Below are 22,527 nucleotides of genomic sequence, written 5' to 3'. Positions count from 1 at the left end.
CACAACAATCTAGGATCTCATAACATTTTATTATGAAATACAGTATACGGTTTTGGTACAGGAAAATATTTCTGGGAAAAACGTCATAGCTCACAAACCTTGTGACCAACCTTAACATAATGCTGTGACTAAGCCGATTCATAACACAAAGCAGACAGATATAATAAAACATTTGGTATTGAAGATGAGAAATTCAGTCAAACAGTTCTGCTTAAATACTTGAAATGTACACAAACAATATGATCTATTGAAAATGGATTGAATACAGATAGGCTAAATGTCTTCTTTCTCTGCCATCAATATGCCACTATGAACTTTAACCTTACAAGTAGCCTAGGGTCATCAGATAAACAGGAAATTATATAAGGCATATTCTTACTTCACATTCTTGAGAATGCACTCAATGCTTAGTCCCCATCTCTTTATGGCTCATATACCACTGAAACACAAGTGACACCCCCCTATGTGACACCCCCCTATGTAGACACCTATATCCCTCACTGCGGCAGGTCTCCATCCACTGAAACACTGTTAATCCATTAGCCCTCCAGGACCATGGATTCACTGACCCATGGCCAGTTCTTATTCTTTCACTCATAATGGTTATGAAAAAGGTTTGGAGAAGGAGAACTGATCCCACATCAGTTGATTAGTATTACCAACGCATGTCAATATTCTACACTTCAACTGTCCCAGTAGTCTCTTTAGAGGCCTATACCGGCCTAATCCTCTTGTTTCTCCAGAACTTGGATATTAACCTTCTTTTTCTGACTGTTGCCAGGCAGTTTGAGGTTCTCCTCTGTGAGCTCGCTCTCCTCCTCAGAGTCTGAGTTGGCGTCGTCGCCCTGCGAAGACTCTCTGTCCGAGTCGCTGTCTGAACTACTGAGCTCCACCAGCGACACATCCTGATAGAGAGACAAGAGAATCAATGTCATCATCAACGACATAACACCATTTATAACCATCAACATAATGAGCTCATTTGAATGCTAGGCCAAAAGTCGGACAGTGATGTGGTTCAGTGCAACATGGCAGTGTTCCCACAGTTTCTATAAGTTTCCTTATGTCAAAATAAACATGTCTCCAACCCCTATATCACACTCACAAACTGAAAATATATGGGTACATTGTACAATCAATTGGTGCGAGAGACTCATATCACATTAATTTGTACATATCCACTGTATACATTAACTGCAGCAAAGTTGGTTCCTGTTTCAGTCACGTCTTTGGTCACGTTCACGTGGGTCAAACAAAAACAGCCTAATGATTGGTTGACAATAGAGCCTCCCACACTGCTGGCGATGCTGCAGGATGAAATTGGTGAAGAGCAACTGCAGAAACTTGCAGTCAAAACTTAATGACCTTTGATCACATGATTTTTGTAAAGTTCATGCAGTCGACATGTAGGTACAAGTCGGACAATTATTATCCTGATAATGCAACACACTTTGAAAGGCGGTGACCAACGACGGTCCCCGACTTCACAAAAGTGATCAGCTCGAACGCGCCCAATGTCTAACTTGCAGAACAGAGTCAGCTATGTGCAAAGTAAACAGCAGAATCTGGCAGACTTCCGCAAAAACCATGAGCGTGAAGCACAAGGCCAAACTTCCCGGTTGTTGCCCCGGGAGCTATAATGTTGCAGCAGACTTACAAAAAACCCAGCCGTGCACATTGTATTGTTCCACACTCATCTGTTTTCAACTCTCTAGAGACAGCAGGAGCGGTGGAGATACTCTGAATGATCGGCTATGAAAAGCCAACTGACATTTACTCCCGGGGTGCTGACTTGCTGCACCCTCGACATCCACTGTGATTATTATTATTTGACCTTGCTGGTCACCTATGAACATTTGAACATCTTGGCCATGTTCTGTTATAATCTCCACCCGGCACAGCCAGAAGAGGACTGGCCACCCCTCATAGCCTGGTTCCTCTATAGGTTTCTTCCTAGGTTCTGGCCTTTCTAGGGAGTTTTTCCTAGCCACCGTGCTTCTACACCTGCATTGCTTGCTGTTTGGGGTTTTAGGCTGGGTTTCTGTACAGCAATTTGAGATATCAGCTGATGTAAGAAGGGCTTTATAAATAAATGTGATTTGATTTTTGATTAGCATCTGCGTTTCAACCTGTTGATTGTGGCAATGTCATATCGCAGAGTCTCAGTTGAATTGAGCTGATGAAAACTATAAGGGCCCTTTCTCTGCTCAGTTGTTCCACAATATGTAGCCTGAACAGCCGCTAGTGGTCGCTGTTTACCTCTTTTGGAGTGGGACCGTCAAAAGACAAACAGAGACCACTAGCTGCTATTCAGGCTATACAATAAGATTATCCTGCTCGTGGTGTTCCGACGTCACACTTTCCCTCACTATAAAAAGACAGCCACACTCACCATCTCTATGACCTGTCCAGACTCCTCCACCCTCTCTATGTCATAGTGGCCCTCAGGTGCCTGCTCCATCTGCAACTTGAGCTTCTCATTGGCCTGGGCCATCTGGGGCAGGAAGCTCTCCAGTCTGTCCAGAACTGAAACACAGTTGTTTGTTTGTTTGTATGTATGTATGTATGTAACTACACACGTAGCAATCTGCTGAACATATTTAGCAAGCAATGCACATATTAAGATGGGCTAGAAACTCCATATAGGCAATGACCAGAAACGGAATAACTGCGCATCCTGGCGGAGATGTGGCTATTTATAGATTCTAGCCAATCTACAAACAAACGCCAGAAATGTTTTTAACTCACCGCTACTTCTTGGGACCCTCTCGGTCTGCAAAGAACTGCCAGCCTTGGGCCCCTTCGACTTGAGGAGAAGCTTGTCATGAAGACCTATGTACAAGGACACCGAAATGTTACATCTGACCACACTGATGTGTTCATGCTAACAGTGGGGGCTACTGAGGAGAGGTCGGCTCATAATAATGGCCAGAATGGAGTAAATGGTATCAAACACATGGTCTTTCCATTCCAAACATTATTATGATCCATCCTCCCCTCAGCAGCCTCCACTGGAACACGGTGTTGTTAAGAGTTGGTGCATGTAGCTAGGATAGCTAACAGGCTAAACAACTCTGTTAAATCAGTTGATAAAGCAATTTCGGAAAAAGGATCCAACCTCCTCCGTTGCCACACGCGAGCAAGTCTTTTGAGCTTGTTTTCTTGTTGTTCAAATGTAATTCCATTTTCGTCGTTGTATGATGCTTTTGCTTCAACATGTGTGCAGCCGCTGTTTTGTGCTTGCTTCCGCAACGTGAGAGTCTACTTCCGGTGTCATGAACGCCGACGACGTTTCAAAATAAAAGTCCCTGAATTTCGTACCAGGTTAAGAGAATTAACGTAGCAGGAATTTGGGGATTTAAAAAAAACACGTTTTATTGTCACACACACAGGATAGGTGCAGTGAGATGTGTTGTTTTTAAACAGCGTCAGCCATAGTAGTATGGTGTCCGAGGGCACATCGACAGATTTTTCACTTTGTCGGCTCAGCTATTCATGGGTTTGGATTAGGGTTAGGGTTAGCTAAAATCCACAAAGAAATCAACGTTTGACATTAATTTGACAATTTAAACAATTTTAATTCCCTCAGATTACATAGTACCAGAAAACGGGTCTGTACTTTAGAATAATATTATAATGTAATATTTGACGTCTAAAGTAATGTGGTCTGTCATCTTTTTATTTTATTTATTAAGATTTTTATGTACGGTGGTTTTTGTATGTGTTCTTGCCTGACTTTAATAAGTCTATTTTTTGTCAATAAAAATAGTATTTAAAAAAATCAAAATAAAGATTGTTTCATCCAAAAAATATTTGTCCATGTTCTAATTTCATAGTCAAGATCATGACATTGATGGTAAAAGGAAATTTTCTAGCTATAATTTTACAATTTGTCAACTACTTTTTTAAGTTTATTTTTTATTTTTCTGGTGATACAATTAGATAAATTATATTTGACTGGTCACTACTGTCTGTATTTATTGGTCACTACTGTCTGTATTTATCTATATCATGAATGCTCTTATTATAGTGTGCTACATTTAAAATGATTATTGGCGGAACTGACATCTTTTATTAAACCTATGACATTTGTAGAGCATCGGGAGTGTGAGTGGTGCAATTCGTGCAATGAAAGCTTTTAGAGCTTTAAGATGTTGTGAATAACATCAGGCTGAGAAGGTTCTGGCAAACAAATCAAATGTATTTATAACATCCTTTTTACATCAGCAGATGTCACAAAGTGCTTCTACAGAAACCCAGCCTAAAACCCAAAACAGCAAGCAATGCAGATGTAGAAGCACGGTGGCTAGGAAAAACTCCCTAGAAAGGCTGGAGCCTAGGAAACCTAGAGATTAACCAGGCTCTGAGTGGTGGCCAGTCCTCTTCTGGCTGAACCGTGTTGAGATTATATGAGTAAATGGCCATTAAGGCCAGATTGTTCATCAAGATGTTCAAATGTTCATAGATGACCAGCAGGGTCAAATAATAATCACAGTGGTTGTAGAGGATGCAACAGGTCAGTACCTCAGGAGTAAATGTCAGTTGGCTTTTCATAGCAGAGCATTCAGGGGTCAAGACAGCAGGTGCGGTAGAGAGAGAGAGAAAGAGAGAGAGGGAGAGTCAAAAACAGCAGGTCTGGGACAAGGTAATAAGTGTGGTGAACAGGCCAGGGTTCCATAGCCGCAGGCAGAACAATTTAAACTGGATCAGCAGCACGACTAGGTGGACTGTGGACAGCCAGAAGTCATCAGGCCAGGTAGTCCTGAGGCATGGTCCTAGGGCTCAGGTCCTCTGGGAGGGGAGGGAGAGAGAGAGAGGATTAGAGGGAGCATACTTAAAATTCACGCAGGACACCAGACAAGACAGGAGAATTACACCAGATATAACAGACTGACCCTAGCCCCCAGGTACACAGACTATTGCAGCATAGATACTGGAGGATGAGACGGGTGTAACGGCAGCCTTCCCTCTCTTCACTAGAAGAGGGGGTGAAACAGGGATCGGACCAACACGCAGCATAGCCAGTGCTCAACATGTTTAATACGACAAATAAACACGATACAAAACAAAATAACAAATGTGGCAAACCGATACAGTCCTTTCTGGTGCAGACAAAACACAAAGACAGGAAACAACCACCCACAAAATCCCAACACAAAACAAGCCAGCTATATATGATTCTCAATCAGGGACAACGATAGACAGCTGCCTCTGATTGAGAACCATATTAGGCTGAACACAGAAACTGACAAACTAGACACACAACATAGAATGCCCATCCAGCTCACGTCCTGACCAACACTAAAACAAGCAAAACACATAAGCACTATGGTCAGGACGTGACAGGGGGAGGTTAGGGGACACTGTGACCCCGTCTGACGATACCCCCGATCAGGGCCAACCAGGCAGGATATAACCCCACCCAGTTTGCCAAACCACAGCCCCCACACCGATAGAGGGATATCAACAGACCACCAACTTAAAACCCTGAGATAAGGCTGAGTATAGCCCACAAAGATCTCCTCCACCGCACGAGCCTGAGGGGGCGCAAAACCAAGGGGGCGAAAACACAGCTTGTACATTATAAAGTCAAATGCTCTGACATACGATCATATGATCCGAGGGATTACCACCAACCAGTGGAAATCCGTCATTCAAAGCAGGTGGGGCAGAACCACATTTCTAGCAAAAAAATATTTTAAATAAAATAAATCTTTTTTTGGGGGGGGGGCTTGCCTGTTTTGCATGTTATTTTGGCATTAATAGTGTCACATATCAGTTTGCAAATAATGTAAAAATATATCATTGAGTTAATGAAGCCGCATACAACATGGTCTCTCACCTCCAAAATGCAGGTGTTTCAGCCTAGCTCAGTGCTTTCTGTGGTGGTGGTGGGGCAAGCCAGCAGAAAATACAGAGTGTTTCGCCGTGATTGGCTCAGTGTTCTGTCACTCATGGGACACTACATCACCACCAAATCTAATGGTAGAGCTAGAAAATTCTAGCCACTTGGGTGCTGCCCGTCCAAGAAGGCTCAAAGTCATTGGTCACAGATAAAATGACTTCAAATCACGTTATATGTACAGTAGCTTTGATTGGACTAATCATGCATCATCATACTTTCGAAATCTTAGCTAGCAGTCATCATCACGAATCAAGTCAACAATCTACTGGCAAATCCTTTTTAATCCTTGTCATATGAAGAGAAATAATGTCTCATTGGCCATTGGACAGAAAGATTACACAACAAGTTAGAAATCGCTAAATCAACAATGAGTGGTTTGGAAGGAATCAGTGACAGTGGCTAACTTCAAGCATTACAAAGCAATCACTAGCCTGCTATTCAGTGGAGTGGCTGTGTGGTCCCAAATCTAGGATTAAAGGGCTCTTTTCCAAGTTTAAAATTATAAACATTGAACATTGGCCATGCTGTCAATGAAGCATGAGTTGTGCTTCAACTGTTAACTCGGAACTGCAAAAACTGGACTTCAGCGAGGTCAAGACAACTGGGAAGTCGGGAATAAACAAGCTCCGACTGGGAAAATACATTTTGAACGGTCATCCAACTCGGAATTGTAAATCTGGCCTCTTTCTAGAGCTACTACCTGAAGATCAATGACGTCATCAGGATTCAACCTTGTTTTTTCCAAGTTCCCAGTTGTTTTGAAAGAACCATAAATGCAGAGAATGCCAGACTTTGATGACAAAATGTTCCCACGAAGGACTGCCGAGCCGCCTTTCTGTTCAAGTGAGCACAGCACAACAAGGTGAGTCCAAAAATGTATTGTATGCTGCTGCATAAATTATGTAATATGCCAGGGAGATATGTGTACCGGAGCTAAGAAAGTAATACTAAGTGTATGTTGTGTAGTAAGATGTTAGTAGCCCATGTTCCTCACCCTAATAATTTGGTCTATTTACCCCTCTTAATTTCCCCTACTGTTCTGACTTGGTGGTGCACATGTAGCCTATAACCTGTTTTAGAGAAATTAATCATCTAATATTGTAAGAGATTTCATAGTCTGCTTATATGCCCCCTTTTTTATCCTACGGTTCTGACTTGGTGTACCGGGAGAACACTGTAAGAACAGCCCATGTTCTAAATTCTGTCTCTGTCCATTTCAAAAGTGCTAAACAAATAGTTATATTGACTACATCCGTCCTAGCTCGCTCATTAATGTCTTAATCAAAATTACAGATTGCCTCTTATCCGCTTGTCGTCCCCTTATGCCATAGTTTGTACATCTCAATTGTCATTAAAAACCACATTTGTTTAAGCAAGTCAGCCATATCAGCTATGTTTTTTAAAGGCAGTAAATGAGGCTGAATGAACTGTTTCGTTGCCAGACAAGGCTCCGCTGATAGCCAGGTGTAGCAGTGGTAAGATGTTGGGACTGCTGTTGGGACAGCTTTATGTAAGCCGTTTGTGGGGGCCTTTTGTCACCGTTATAGTACAATTAATGTATTGTTTAGTGTTGTGTAGTGGCTTTGCTGGCATGCATCCCACTTTTATATATATTTTTGCCACAGTGGGCATAGAGATCCTACTAAATTACTAGAGGGGCTATATGCTATGTCATAATCCTTCAAAATTCCAAAATGTAGTGAAAATGGCAGCCATTTTGGTCTGAGAGAAATCCAATCCAGTCTAAATAGAAGGGAAAGGGATACCTAGTCAGTTGTACAACTGAATGCATTCAACTGAAATGTGTCTTCCGCATTTAACCCAACCCCTCTGAATCAGAGAGGTGCCAGGGTTGCCTTAATGAACGGCAGTAGAGGCAAAGGTGATGCATTTCCTGCTTTTACTTATGCTGGAAAATAAAAGGCATGCAATATATCAGAAATTGTGTAATAAAATATTGTCACCCCAAAATATTGTTGTATAATTATAAATACAGTTATGAAGCTTTTATACACTTGTTCTGTTTAAATAGCCTCTAAAATATATGTAAACAGAACATAAATGTCTTAAATGCTGTTTTCTTGGAAAGCTGTGAGTGGTATTATATAATACAATATCAGTAGGCCTACTTGTTGCATTTACAATTTGTCTGTCCTATCATCAACTGATTTAGCTCAGTTGGTAGAGCATGGTGCTTGCAGTGTTCGGTTCCCACTGGAGACCAGTACGAAAAACAGTAGTAAATGTATACACTCACTACTGTAAGTCGCTCTGGATAAGATTGTCTGCTAAATGACTAAAATGTAATTTCAGCCAGTGTAAGGCTGTGGATTGACTGCATTGTTTAAATGGAATGCTGGCATATTGGCAGTTAACTCAAAAAAACTATGGAATCATTCCTCTAAAACTGGCTGGCATTCCTCTAACAAACATGCAGTGCATATACGGTTCAAATTCATTGTTTTACACAATATATTATCACAGCACTGGCGAACCATGGTTGATTTACTCCCTTACTAAAATGGCTGACATTTTAGACCATCATAAGAAGGTTGATGGCGATTGATGAGTCACGAATTTCCCAGTATGCACTGCAAATCGGTCATTTTTATGGGTGGGATTTTCTGAGAGGCGTTGCCGCACTAGAAGCGAGTAGATTTTTAACCTCCGCAGCCAAGCAAGAGTTCATACAAACGCATTTGCAGCCGCCTACAGTGAACTTCTTGTCAATTTAGCCTGAACCTTTCATTATGGCCAACTACATTCATGTACCCGACGAGGCTCCCGCTGTACCCAAAATAGATGTCACATTAGACGAGAACGATTACAGATCTGGTGCATTGAGACTAATCAAGGAACTGAGACCGTTTTGGAAACCATCCGAGGTCAAAATGAAGGTATTACACTTGTCACATTCGACGTATTAATTTCTAATATGTTTCTACGATGACCGTAAGAGACTAGTCAGTCGTCATCTGTCGCATACTGCTTACCAGGCAGCTATTATATAATTCTGAAACTGGAGGTGTTGCGCCGTTTTAAATAGAAGCTGCGTCAACTTGCTAGCTAGCAACAGTGTAGCATACAAACCAGCCGATTGACGGATGTATCGAGGCAGTAGAATTCATAGGCCTTTTGCTTGACGTAGTTTGCCTGATCTAGTAAAATCAGTAAGTAACTCATTGTCCGTTCTGTATCACGTCAGGAGATTGCAACAAAGTATCTATCAAATTCAAGGATATTATAGGCGTCATAATGCACAAAACACAACTAGCCAGTTATGCATTTGATCTGGTGCCAATTTTCTTTGTCATTGTAATTTTAAGTGCCATTCTACGATTGCAAGACTAGATACAACTTCCAGGAATCTATGATTGAGTAGTGGGACTGGTTGCCAAGTAGCGTTACCTCAACTCCAACAAGGAGCTAAGCGCAGACTAGCTCTTCAAAACCCTTCAGCCACATTACATTCGCCCACATTTGGCGCCCGTGTAAACTACAATTCCGACGCTGTGTTTTAACGTTTTAAAAACGTCAATCATCGCCTTCGAAAAGGTTTTCTAATCATTCTGATATACCCCTTGTATTTTAATGTCAGAGATAAATACACTTTAAAATAAAAAGAGAGCTACTTACTGTAGCCGTTTTGCACCGATCCATTCAATGCTTGCCTCCAGTTGACGAACTACATTTCCTCTCCTGTTAGCTTACACGCTGGTGTTCGGAGCACGCTAGACGGCTAATTAGCACAGGTGGCGACATCTTCCGTAAACAAGCGCTGTAACGTGGAGATATAGCCGTGTGGGAAGACTAACCCTATAAATGTGTGTAGTAATGTATCTATATTCATTACTCGCGGATATTAACGATACGTTCCTTATTCTTTCCAGAACAGTACCGCCGTAACGATGCGTGTTATTGTTTAGACTAGAGCAAGAGTTGGGACTCGTGAAGATGTACTATGCAGAAATCGCTCAACAATTTCCTGGTTGTTGACAAAACAACCACGTATAGTGTAGTCATTGTACTACCTAAAACCGCTGTGAAATCTATTTTCCATAACCAAAAATATTGTATTTTGAGCTGTTTGAAGCTGGTGTACAAAAGGAAAAAACGGGAAGCATAGAAATAGCGCACATAGAACAGATCTACCGCGTCGTAGACTGACAGAACTATAACGCACATTTCTGTGTACATTTAATGGGGTCGCCAAAAAGGTTGCATATTGCAGCAAAACTTCACCTATCACCAATGGGCACTAAAGTAGTTCGCTTCTATGAATGAGGTAAGCAGACAAGTTTTCTTTTTAAATTAACCTCCGACTCTTGAGTATATGCTCTGATTCTTTAAAATTGTAAATTCTTAAACCCTGTAGCAACTGATAATGTAATAACTACCAATAATGTAATGGGCTCCTAATTTTATAACGTTTGCATTTATAATGTAATACATGCTGATAATTTAATAAATATGCCAAACACAAAGCAATAGTTTTGGCTCATTATTACATTATGCATTAATTATTATAAAGTGGGCAAATAATTTTTTTATCAATAGTGTAATGACTTAAACCAATCATGTAATTACAACCTAAAATGACTCTCCTTTTAAAGTTGCAGTATGTCACTTTTTGGGCAACCTGGCTAAATTCACATAGAAATGTGAGTTTTATAGATCTGTCATTTTCATTGAAAGTGGTAGTGTTCTATGTGCACTTTTTCTATGCTTCCCGTTCTTAAGTTTGGTTTTTGATTATTTTACTTTGTTTTGTACACCAGCTTCAAACGGATAAATTATTTTTGGGGGGTTATGGAAAATAGATTTCACAGCGGTTTAGATGGTACAATGACTCTACACTATACGTGCATGTTTTGTCACATTAAGTGAACTATTAACATTTTAGCAACCAGGAAAAGGTGGAGTGATTAATGCATAGCGCACCTTTAAAGGAAAATGTCCATTCTTTCACTTCATATTCAACACCACCCCATCAACATCTGTGAAGAAGTTTGGAACCACCAAGACTCTTCCAAAAGCTGGCTGCCTGGCCAAACTGAGCAATTGGGGGAGAAGGACCTTGGTCAGGGAGGTGACCAAGAACCCGATGATCACTATGACAGAGCTGCAGAGTTCCTCTGTGGAGATGGGAGAACCTTCCAGAAGGACAGCCATCTCTGCAGCACTCCACCAATCAGACCTTTATGGTAGAGTGGCCAGACTGAAGCCACTCCTCAGTAAAAGGCAAATGAAAGCCTGCTAAAGGACTCTGACCATGAGAAACAATATTCTCTGGTCTGATTAAACCAAGATTGAACTCTTTGGCCTGAATGCCAAGTGTCATGTCTGGAGGAAACCTGGCACCATCCCTACGGTGAAGCATGGTGGTGGCAGCATCATGCTGTGGGGATGTTTCTCAGCGGCAGGGACTGGGAGGCTAGTCAGGATTGTGTGAAAGATGAACAGAGCAAAGTACAGAGATCCTTGACGAAAACCTGTTCCAGAGCATTCAGGACCTCAGTCTGGGGTAAAGGCTCACCTCCCAACAGGATAACGACCCTAAGCACACAGCCAAGACAACTCGAGAGGTGCCAGGAAAAGTCTCTGAATGTCCTTGAGTGGCCCATCCAGAGCTCGGATTTGAACCGGATCGAACATCTCTTGAGACCTGAAAATAACTGTGCAGCTACGCTCCCCATCCAGCCTGACAGAGCTTGAGAGGATCTGCAGAGAAGAATGGGAGAAACTCCCCAAATACAGGTGTGCCAAGCTTGTAACGTCATACCCAAGAAGACTTGAGGATGTAATTGCTACCAAAGCAGCTTCAACAAAGTACTGAGTAAAGGGTCTTATGTGATATTATTTTTTTTTACATTTATAATACATTTGCAAAAATTCTATAAACATGTTTTTGTTTTGATATAATGGGGTATTGTGTGTAGATTGAGGGGGGGGGAAACTATTTAATCCATTTTAGAATATGGCTATAATGTAACAATGTGGAAAAAGTCAAGGGGTCTGAATACTTTCTGAATGCACTGTATGTGGATGTTGGGGTCGTGCTGGAGATGAAGTTGAACAGTTAAGAAATGTCCCTTTAAGTGTCGCACTTGAGGATCACTGCATTTGCATTCATTGCCACAACAGCGAATGCACATGTGCCAATTGAATCTCAACAAGGAAACGGTCTGTGGTTTTATTTGATTAACATTTTATAAAAAAAATATGGATTTCAGCAAACAAAGGTACGCAACAACAGAGGACAAACAGGTACTCGGTAAGGGTTTGAGTTTACATTTTTTAAGTATCTCCACATAGCGACTCGAAGGAGTCGGAGGTTCATTAAAAAAAATAAAAAAGCTCTGGTCTAAGCTCAACTCTGGAGGAGTTGAGGTACTTGGCAAAGGGACCACGGGATGTTTAAAAGTATGAATTTTTGCCTGGTCTGTTTTGTGCACTGTAACTGTTTTGGGGAGAGCTGTGGTCAGAAGGGAGGGATTCTCTGGGACTTCTGCTAAGACTAATACAATTTTGAGGATTGTTAGTGTTATTTATTCTTTTATCTTGAAGATATGATATCGTATTGTGAGGTCCTTGGCAATTCCCAACCGAGTAACAAGGTAGTCCGAGTTTCTCCCGGGCTCTTCGTGATTAAAGTTGGGCTAGTCTAAATGGTGAACACACTTCTGAGAATGGAAACACAGCCTAGTTGGCAATTTGCATCAGGAAATTGGGTTTTCCATTAACTGGTCTTATGACTCACTAGTCATGTGGTTTGTTCATGACAAACGTTCACTAACCCACCACACAGGTTTACACCACCTAGCTTATGTAAACAAATAGAACAAGCCTGTCATGCATGCTGATAGTAAAAACGGGCGGTATGGTAAGACTCGGTGACCATACAAGAGCGGGACAATTTCAGTTTCCACCTCCTAAATAAAAACATAATTGAAGGGGGGGGAGTGGTCATCTTGATGAACACAGAATGGGGGTGTGGTTTCTCTATGTAAACACAGCTCTAGGGGGGGTGTTGTGGGCAGGGTAGACACACACACACACACAACCACACTGTCTATTTGCATTCACAAAGCAAGGACTCAGCACATGCCAGCCATTGCTTGCTCCTGCAAAATAAAATTCCGGACATGCCTCTACGCTCATGGTCAATCCCTGATAGTGTATGCGATTAGGGGTGGAATGCCTGTCCCCCCCCCCCCCCCCCCCCCCCACAGAAATGTTCCAGTTTTCATTGGGGATGAAAACAACCATTGGGTTTAAACCCACCCAGACAATTCCTCTTTTCAATCAATGCATTCTGGGGTCTTTTTGTTTTTCCATCAGATCTGAAATCAATTCACAACCTATAAAAGGAACCATAGAATTCAGTCCCTGGATGAAAATTATACATTTACATTTAAGTCATTTAGCAGACGCTCTTATCCAGAGCGACTTACAAATTGGTGCATTCACCTTATGACATCCAGTGGAACAGCCACTTTACAACAGTGCATCTAAATCTTTTAAGGGGGGGGTCAGAAGGATTACTTTATCCTATCCTAGGTAATCCTTAAAGAGGTGGGGTTTCAGGTGTCTCCGGAAGGTGGTGATTGACTCCGCTGTCCTGGCGTCGTGAGGGAGTTTGTTCCACCATTGGGGGGCCAGAGCAGCGAACAGTTTTGACTGGGCTGAGCGGGAACTGTACTTCCTCAGTGGTAGGGAGGCGAGCAGGCCAGAGGTGGATGAACGCAGTGCCCTTATTTGGGTGTAGGGCCTGATCAGAGCCTGGAGGTACTGAGGTGCCGTTCCCCTCACAGCTCCGTAGGCAAGCACCATGGTCTTGTAGCGGATGCGAGCTTCAACTGGAAGCCAGTGGAGAGAGCGGAGGAGCGGGGTGACGTGAGAGAACTTGGGAAGGTTGAACACCAGACGGGCTGCGGCGTTCTGGATGAGTTGTAGGGGTTCAATGGCACATGCAGGGAGCCCTGCCAACTGCGAGTTGCAGTAATCCAGACGGGAGATGACAAGTGCCTGGATTAGGACCTGCGCCGCTTCCTGTGTGAGGCAGGGTCGTACTCTGCGAATGTTGTAGAGCATGAACCTACAGGAACGGGTCACCGCCTTGATGTTAGTTGAGAAAGACAGGGTGTTGTCCAGGATCACGCCAAGGTTCTTAGCGCTCTGGGAGGAGGACACAATGGAGTTGTCAACCGTGATGGCGAGATCATGGAACGGGCAGTCCTTCCCCGGGAGGAAGAGCAGCTCCGTCTTGCCGAGGTTCAGCTTGAGGTGGTGATCCGTCATCCACACTGATATGTCTGCCAGACATGCAGAGATGCGATTCGCCACCTGGTCATCAGAAGGGGGAAAGGAGAAGATTAATTGTGTGTCGTCTGCATAGCAATGATAGGAGAGACCATGTGAGGTTATGACAGAGCCAAGTGACTTGGTGTATAGCGAGAATAGGAGAGGGCCTAGAACAGAGCCCTGGGGCACACCAGTGGTGAGAGCGCGTGGTGAGGAGACAGATTCTCGCCACGCCACCTGGTAGGAGCGACCTGTCAGGTAGGACGCAATCCAAGCGTGGGCCGCGCCGGAGATGCCCAACTCGGAGAGGGTGGAGAGGAGGATCTGATGGTTCACAGTGTCGAAGGCAGCCGATAGGTCTAGAAGGATGAGAGCAGAGGAGAGAGAGTTAGCTTTAGCAGTGCGGAGCGCCTCCGTGATACAGAGAAGAGCAGTCTCAGTTGAATGACTAGTCTTGAAGCCTGACTGATTTGGATCAAGAAGGTCATTCTGAGAGAGATAGCAGGAGAGCTGGCCAAGGACGGCACGTTCAAGAGTTTTGGAGAGAAAAGAAAGAAGGGATACTGGTCTGTAGTTGTTGACATCGGAGGGATCGAGTGTAGGTTTTTACAGAAGGGGTGCAACTCTCGCTCTCTTGAAGACGGAAGGGACGTAGCCAGCGGTCAGGGATGAGTTGATGAGCGAGGTGAGGTAAGGGAGAAGGTCTCCGGAAATGGTCTGGAGAAGAGTGGAGGGGATAGGGTCAAGCGGGCAGGTTGTTGGGCGGCCGGCCGTCACAAGACGTGAGATTTCATCTGGAGAGAGAGGGGATAAAGAGGTCAGAGCACAGGGTAGGGCAGTGTGAGCAGAACCAGCGATGTCGTTTGACTTAGCAAACGAGGATCGGATGTCGTCGACCTTCTTTTCAAAATGGTTGACGAAGTCATCTGCAGAGGGGGAGGAGGATTCAGGAGGGAGGAGAAGGTGGCAAAGAGCTTCCTAGGGTTAGAGGCAGATGCTTGGAATTTAGAGTGGTAGAAAGTGGCTTTAGCAGCAGAGACAGAAGAGGAAAATGTAGAGAGGAGGGAGTGAACGGATGTCAGGTCCGCAGGGAGGCGAGTTTTCCTCCATTTCCGCTCGGCTGCCCGGAGCCCTGTTCTGTGAGCTCGCAATGAGTCGTTGAGCCACGGAGCGGGAGGGGAGGACCGAGCCGGCCTGGAGGATAGGGGACATAGAGAGTCAGAGGATGCAGAAAGGGAGGAGAGGGTTGAGGAGGCAGAATCAGGAGATAGGTTGGAGAAGGTTTGAGCAGAGGGGAGAGATGATTGGATGGAAGAGGAGAGAGTAGCGGGGGAGAGAGAGCGAAGGTTGGGACGGCGCGATACCATCCGAGTAGGGGCAGTGTGGGAAGTGTTGGATGAGAGCGAGAGAGAAAAGGATACAAGGTAGTGGTCGGAGACTTGGAGGGGAGTTGCAATGTGGTTAGTGGAAGAACAGCATCTAGTAAAGATGAGGTATACTACAGAAGGTGGCAGCCTACTGTTAGTGGATGGTAGAGGTCCAGAGGACTGCACTTGTTGGCATATTCGTATTTAGAAAGGTCCTCATCTGTAGTATTAATAGAAAGATAAGAAAGCTGCCTACCTGACAGGAAGTCAACTGAACCTGTAAATCTGCTATATAATAGGGGCCTATAGCCATCCCTGTTATGAAAACCGGCATGACTGGACATAAGCCTATAAATAACAGAGTGAATTGTCCTAAATAAACTCAGCACCAAAAAAAAAACATCCCTTTTCCAGGACCCTGTCTTTCAAAGATAATTTGTAAAAATCCAAAAAACTTCACAGATCATCATTGTAAAGGGTTTAATCACTGTTTCCCATGCTTGTTCAATGAACCATAAACAATTCATGAACATGCACCTGTGGAACGGTCGTTAAGACACTAACAGCTTACAGACGATAGGCAATTAAGGTCACAGTTATAAAAACTTAGGACACTAAAGAGGCCTTTCTACTGTCTCTGAAAAACACCAAAAGAAAGATGCCCAGGGCCCCTGCTCATCTGTGTGAACGTGCCTTAGGCATGATGCAAGGAGGCATGAGGACTGCAGATGTGGCCAGGGCAATAAATTGCAATGTCCATGCTGTGAGACGCCTAAAACAGCGCTGCAGGGAGACAGGATGGACAGCTGATCATCCTCGCAGTGGCAGCCCACGTGTAACAACACCTGCACAGGATCGGTACATCTGAACATCACACCTGCCGGACAGGTATAGGATGGCAACAACAACTGCCTGAGTTACACCAGGAATGTACAATCCCTCCATCAGTGCTCAGACTGTCCGCAATAGGCTGAGAGAAGCTGTACTGAGGGCTTGTTGTCTGGTGAGGACCTGCCTTACATCACCGGCAACAACATCGCCTGTGGGCACAAACCCACCGTCGCTGGACCAGACAGGACTGGCAAGAAGTGCTCTTCACTGACGAGTCACTGTTGTGTCTCACCAAGGGTGATTGTCAGATTTGTGTTTATCGTTACACTGAGGCCTGTACCCTGTACTCTACACCGAGGCCTGGATCGGTTTGGAGGTGGAGGGTCCGTCATGGTCTGGGGCGGTGTCTCACAGCATCATCGGACTGAGCTTGTTGTCAATGCAGGCAATCTCAACGCTGTGCGTTTCAGGGAAGACATCCTCCTCCCTCATGTGGTACCCTTCCTGCAGGCTCATCCTGACATGACCCTCCGGCATGACAATGCCACCAGCCATACTGCTCGTTCTGTGCGTGATTTCCTGCAAGACAGGAATGTCAGTGTTCTGCCATGGCCAGCAAAGAGCCCGGATCTCAATCCCATTGAGCACGTCTGGGACCTTTTGGATCGGAAGGTGAAGGCGTGGGCCATTTCCCCCAGAAATGTCTGGGAACTTGCAGGTGCCTTGGTGGAAGAGTGGGGTAACATCTCAGAGCCAGAACTGGCAAATCTGATGCAGTCCACGAGGAGGAGATGCACTGCAGTACTTAATGCAGCTGGTGGCCACACCAGATACTGACTTACTTTTGATTTTGACCCCCCCCATTTGTTCAGGGACACATTATTCAATTTCTGTTAGTCACATGTCTGTGGAACTTGTTCAGTCTGTCTCAGTTGTTGAATCTTGTTATGGTCGTACAAGTATTTACACATGTTAAGTTTGCTGAAAATAAACGCAGTTGACAGTGAGAGGAGTTTATATATTTATTTTATACTGAGGCATTGGATGTGATGATGATGATGATACCCAATTGCAACTTATCTACCAATCATCTCTTTTTCCTCTATCAGTTCTTCACAGATGGAATCACCAATAAGTTGCTGGGCTGCTACGTGGGCGGGGTCATGCAGGATGTGGTCCTGGTGCGTATCTATGGCAACAAGACGGAGCTGTTTGTGGACCGGGAGAACGAGGTGAAGAGTTTCCGGACGCTCCACGCACACCGCTGCGCCCCGCGTCTCTACTGTACCTTCAACAACGGCCTCTGCTATGAGTTCCTACAGGGCCAGGCACTGGAACCTGAACACATCCGGAGCCTGCCCACGTCCAGGTACAGCGACAGATAGCCCACCTCGTTCAGTACAACTACCAGGCCCTAATCTTAGCAGAACTACTCCCACTCTACACACACACACAGTGCTCTACATACACCACACCTTTGAATTCATTTTCAGCTGAAACCACAGTGCACCTGCACTTTACACATTTCTATAGTCTTTGGCAATGTCATGTAAGGTGTGGTGCGTCTGTGCCTAATATATGGGTGAGTCAGTAAGGAAAGGTTGTGACTTGTTCCTTCGAGGAACATTCCTAGCAGTAGAAACGTGGGACATAGACGGTTACAGGTCAGAAGTGTGATTGAAAGCTCATCCTGGATCTATGCTCACAGAACCATTCTTTAGGTAACCTGTTCTTTCTCTAAAGCCCAAGCGCTCCAGGGCTATGCATTCAGTTCACATGTGTCCAATATCAGGTACACCTCACCCGTAGGTGTAAACTCACCTTAAGCTTAGTGAGTTGACAGTATTGGGTTTCTCCTATGACCTGACTTTCATTAACATATGGTATTCTTTACAAATATGGCCTCTAGTGTATAAGCCAATACTGAAGTAAGAGTTTTACAGTCTTGGCCTCTAGAATTTGGTCCCTCCTCTCAAAACTCGCCAACTCACATCGCTTCCACCACCCTACAGGCTCATCGCGAGGCAGCTGTCTAAGTACCATGCCATACATGCTCACAACGGATGGGTGCCCCAGTCAGACCTGTGGCTGACAATGGGCAAGTACTTCGCACTGGTGCCCAAGTTCTTCCAAGACCCAGAGATGAATATGAGGTGAGTGGTATAGCTAAAGAAATGAACTGGGTCCCAATATCCAAACGTGCATGGTACGGAGTATGAAGGCCTGTGTTGGTGTATTCATGCCATGCACCCTGAATAGTATGCTAGTTGAGATATTGGGACATAGTCAAGGTCTAGGTAGGAGGACTGCGATATCTTAGTAGGGACACATGAAATCTGTTGGAGGTTTCTCATCAATACCCTTTTCAAGTTATAAAACATATTATTGATGCTTGAATATTTTTCCTCCACCTATTTCCTACTTTATGACATTAATGGGGCCAGGAGTTTTTCTAGGTAAGGTCTGTTTACATAGTGATGAGGAAACTCCCCGGGGCTCTAGTCTGGAACTTTCCATCAGGAAGCTCCTGAATGGAACACTAGCGTTATATGAGAGATGCTTGTCCTGTGACCTCTGGCATGCCTGAGTGGTTGCACAGTGAGTTTCTGCCATTCCTCACAGTTTCACCAGGTGTGTTTACCTGAAGAGGACGAGCCCTCTGTCCCTCAAACCACACCCACTATTGATGAACAATATGTACGGTTGCCTAGTTAAATGAAAAATACTGTACCGTTTTTTTAGTTCGGTATGTTGACGGTTTTAATAAAGTCATGTGGATTGGAGATTATGCACTATGCTTGGAGTTTCAAGCCTATAAAAGACTCACCTATGCAGTCGTATTTTATTGATCTGAGATTATGTATTAATGAGTTTACTCTTGACTGATGTCTGTTTTCTAGTAGATTCCAACCCTCTTCTTTTATTGGTCCGATATGGAACAATACTACTGTACCTCTGAGATTGCGCAACACCTACTTCTTTCCCTGTGTACTTCTGTAAAGTGTAATCTCTCTTTCCTCCTTTCTCTCGTTCTGCCTCCACCCTCTCTCTCCATCCCCAGGTTAAACAGTGAGGTGCCTAGTCGAAGGCGACTGAGGGAAGAGATGGTGTGGATGCAGCAGAGTCTGTCTGTGCTGGGCTCTCCTGTAGTCCTCTGCCACAACGACCTGCTGTGTAAGAACATAATCTATAATCAGGAAGGAGGTGAGTCTCACCCTGCATGCCCAAACATACTGCACTGCACCTAGCCACTATTGTACTGTCCACCACTACCCAGTCACAGGTAGGCCTGATTTCATATACTGCACCAGAGTTTGGGGTCAATTCCATTTTTAAATTATGTCCATTCAGGAAGTCGACTGAAATTCTGATTTTCCACATTGAAGAGAAATGAGGAGAAATTGAATTTGTTTAGTTCTGGAGTTAAAATAGATTTGAGGCACTGCACTACTGCTTTGCACGGCATTCTTCCAGTCACAAGCCACAAACCACAGGAAGGACTGACCATAGTGTTCAGTAGGTAAAACATTTGAGAGAACATTGCGAAGCCTAGGAGGTATGAAGTACCCAAACATGTTAAATTGGCTTATTTTGGTTTCTGTTTCAAAGTGTTTTCTCCTGTTTTGCTCTACTGAACAGGGCCCTGGCTTTAGTGCATCTTGTGTAGTCAACTACCATCACAGAGCCGACAGGCTTTGCCCATCATGTCATGCTAGCTAAGGGTGGGAAGGGAGGGAGCTCCGTAGCCCATTTTCATTTTCATCAATACATGTTTTTATTTGTGGTCCTTTGGGAATGCTGTTTTGTTTGTGTTGTGAATGCCTTTGGTACTAACGGCCGCCCGTGTTCAAAGCGGATGCAAGTAGAAATGGTCTCAGACCAGACCTGCCAGGTGGCCAATGGTTGCAGAGGGAGTGGTGTGTTTTTACCTGAGGGTGGGGGGGGGAGCATTCTTACCTGAGGCTAAGGTGAGGGGGAGAGCATTCTTACCTGAGGCTAAGGTGGGGGGGGGGGGCATTCTTACCTGAGGCTAAGGTAAGGGGGAGAGCATTCTTACCTGAGGCTAAGGTGAGGGGGAGAGCATTCTTACCTGAGGCTAAGGTGAGGGGGAGAGCATTCTTACCTGAGGCTAAGGTGGGGGGGGGGGCATTCTTACCTGAGGCTAAGGTGAGGGGGAGAGCATTCTTACCTGAGGCTAAGGTGAGGGGGAGAGCATTCTTACCTGAGGCTAAGGTGAGGGGGAGAGCATTCTTACCTGAGGCTAAGGTGAGGGGGAGAGCATTCTTACCTGAGGCTAAGGTGAGGGGGGGGAGCATTCTTACCTGAGGCTAAGGTGAGGGGGGGGAGCATTCTTACCTGAGGCTAAGGTGAGGGGGGGGAGCATTCTTACCTGAGGCTAAGGTGGGGGGGGGGGGGAGCATTCTTACCTGAGGCCAAGGTGGGGGGGGGGGGGGGAGCATTCTTACCTGAGGCTAAGGTGGGGGGGGGCATTCTTACCTGAGGCTAAGGTGGGGGGGGGGGGAGAGCATTCTTACCTGAGGCTAAGGTGAAGGGGAGAGCATTCTTACCTGAGGCTAAGGTGAAGGGGAGAGCAATCTTACCTGAGGCTAAGGTGAAGGGGAGAGCATTCTTACCTGAGGCTAAGGTGAAGGGGAGAGCATTCTTACCTGAGGCTAAGGTGAAGGGGAGAACATTCTTACCTGAGGCTAAGGTGAGGGGGAGGGATTCAGCTGATTTTTACCTGAGAAACCATGGGATTGAGGGAGAGCGCTGTTTACCCCTTCGCTGATCTGTTCAGCAAGGGGCGGGGTGATCTCACAGCTCCTTGTGCCCAGCTTTTCTCTCCTAGGAGTGACAGGCGGGAGTGGCTGGCCAGCCAGAGGGAGGGTTGACAGACAGGCAGACCCAGTTCAGAACACACCACTGTTCAACGCCACAGCTCTCCGCTCAGAGCAGCAGTAGGGCGCTACCTCACTCCTTTCACTCAGACAGTGACTGGCCACTCTGTGTTAGCTAGCTCAGTGCACCATTTGCTCTTATTACTTTCACTCAGTGACTGATGACTCTTGCAGTGCTAGCTCTTTACCATACTGTTATCCAACCCAATGCTAGACCACACCTGGGTTACATGGTGACAGGGTTGTTCGGTTTTGTTTTATGAGAGGGAAACCTCAAGCTTCAGCAATAACAAAAAAGAATCACAGTAAACATAATTAGCTACAGTTAAAGTGTAGGCAGAGCACACAGCTCTTTCAACCACAGTCTCTCAGCGACAGTTTTAGTTCTCTGTCTCTCTCTCTTGCTCTCTCTCTCTTGCTCTCTCTCTCTTGCTCTCTCTCTCTTGCTCTCTCTCTCTTGCTCTCTCTCTCTTGCTCTCTCTCTCTTGCTCTCTCTCTCTTGCTCTCTCTCTCTTGCTCTCTCTCTCTTGCTCTCTCTCTCTTGCTCTCTCTCTCTTGCTCTCTCTCTCTTGCTCGCTCTCTCTTGCTCGCTCTCTCTTGCTCGCTCTCTCTTGCTCGCTCTCTCTTGCTCGCTCTCTCTTGCTCGCTCTCTCTTGCTCGCTCTCTCTTGCTCGCTCTCTCTTGCTCGCTCTCTCTTGCTCGCTCTCTCTTGCTCGCTCTCTCTTGCTCGCTCTCTCTTGCTCGCTCGCTCGCTCTTGCTCGCTCGCTCGCTCTTGCTCGCTCGCTCGCTCTCTCTTGCTCGCTCGCTCTCTCTTGCTCGCTCGCTCGCTCGCTCTCTCTTGCTCGCTCGCTCGCTCTCTCTTGCTCGCTCGCTCTCTCTTGCTCGCTCGCTCTCTCTTGCTCGCTCGCTCTCTCTTGCTCGCTCGCTCTCTCTTGCTCGCTCGCTCTCTCTTGCTCGCTCGCTCTCTCTTGCTCGCTCGCTCTCTCTTGCTCGCTCGCTCTCTCTTGCTCGCTCGCTCTCTCTTGCTCGCTCGCTCTCTCTTGCTCGCTCGCTCTCTCTTGCTCGCTCGCTCTCTCTTGCTCGCTCGCTCTCTCTTGCTCGCTCGCTCTCTCTTGCTCGCTCGCTCTCTCTTGCGCGCTCGCTCTCTCTTGCGCGCTCGCTCTCTCTTGCGCGCTCGCTCTCTCTTGCGCGCTCGCTCTCTCTTGCGCGCTCGCTCTCTCT

At 45.3% G+C, this 22,527-nt stretch overlaps 2 protein-coding genes across 2 annotated transcripts; one reads left to right on the top strand and one right to left on the bottom strand.

Moving 5' to 3' along the window:
* Positions 1-10: 10 nt before the first annotated feature.
* Positions 11-3,296, bottom strand: nopchap1 (NOP protein chaperone 1). Its single transcript, XM_055905072.1, has 4 exons — positions 3,119-3,296; positions 2,749-2,832; positions 2,393-2,526; positions 11-905 (listed from the first exon to the last, which is right to left on the bottom strand). Exons 1-4 carry the CDS (start codon positions 3,216-3,218, stop codon positions 723-725), a joined length of 501 nt encoding a protein of 166 aa, XP_055761047.1. The 5' UTR covers positions 3,219-3,296; the 3' UTR covers positions 11-722.
* A 5,204-nt stretch (positions 3,297-8,500) lies between these two features.
* Positions 8,501-20,351, top strand: LOC129838251 (ethanolamine kinase 1-like). Its single transcript, XM_055905071.1, has 4 exons — positions 8,501-8,802; positions 17,517-17,776; positions 18,420-18,560; positions 19,469-20,351. The coding sequence occupies exons 1-4, from the start codon at positions 8,656-8,658 to the stop codon at positions 19,653-19,655; spliced, it is 735 nt and encodes a 244-aa protein (XP_055761046.1). The 5' UTR covers positions 8,501-8,655; the 3' UTR covers positions 19,656-20,351.
* Positions 20,352-22,527: the final 2,176 nt, after the last annotated feature.

Source organism: Salvelinus fontinalis, chromosome 39 (genome assembly GCF_029448725.1).
Source record: "Salvelinus fontinalis isolate EN_2023a chromosome 39, ASM2944872v1, whole genome shotgun sequence".
NCBI lineage: Eukaryota > Metazoa > Chordata > Actinopteri > Salmoniformes > Salmonidae > Salvelinus > Salvelinus fontinalis.
Note: the sequence above shows the minus strand (reverse complement) of the source record. Positions and strands in the feature narration are given on the sequence as shown.

Coding starts and splice junctions, on each gene's coding strand:
- nopchap1 (XM_055905072.1), bottom strand. CDS start 3,218: ATGTTGAAGCAAAAGCATCATACAACGACGAAAATGGAATTACATTTG. Junction 2,833..3,118: donor CGCGTGTGGCAACGGAGGAG/GTTGGATCCTTT, acceptor CCTTGTACATAG/GTCTTCATGACAAGCTTCTC. Junction 2,527..2,748: donor GAGGGTCCCAAGAAGTAGCG/GTGAGTTAAAAA, acceptor ACTGTGTTTCAG/TTCTGGACAGACTGGAGAGC.
- LOC129838251 (XM_055905071.1), top strand. CDS start 8,656: ATGGCCAACTACATTCATGTACCCGACGAGGCTCCCGCTGTACCCAAA. Junction 8,803..17,516: donor CATCCGAGGTCAAAATGAAG/GTATTACACTTG, acceptor TTCCTCTATCAG/TTCTTCACAGATGGAATCAC. Junction 17,777..18,419: donor CGGAGCCTGCCCACGTCCAG/GTACAGCGACAG, acceptor ACCACCCTACAG/GCTCATCGCGAGGCAGCTGT.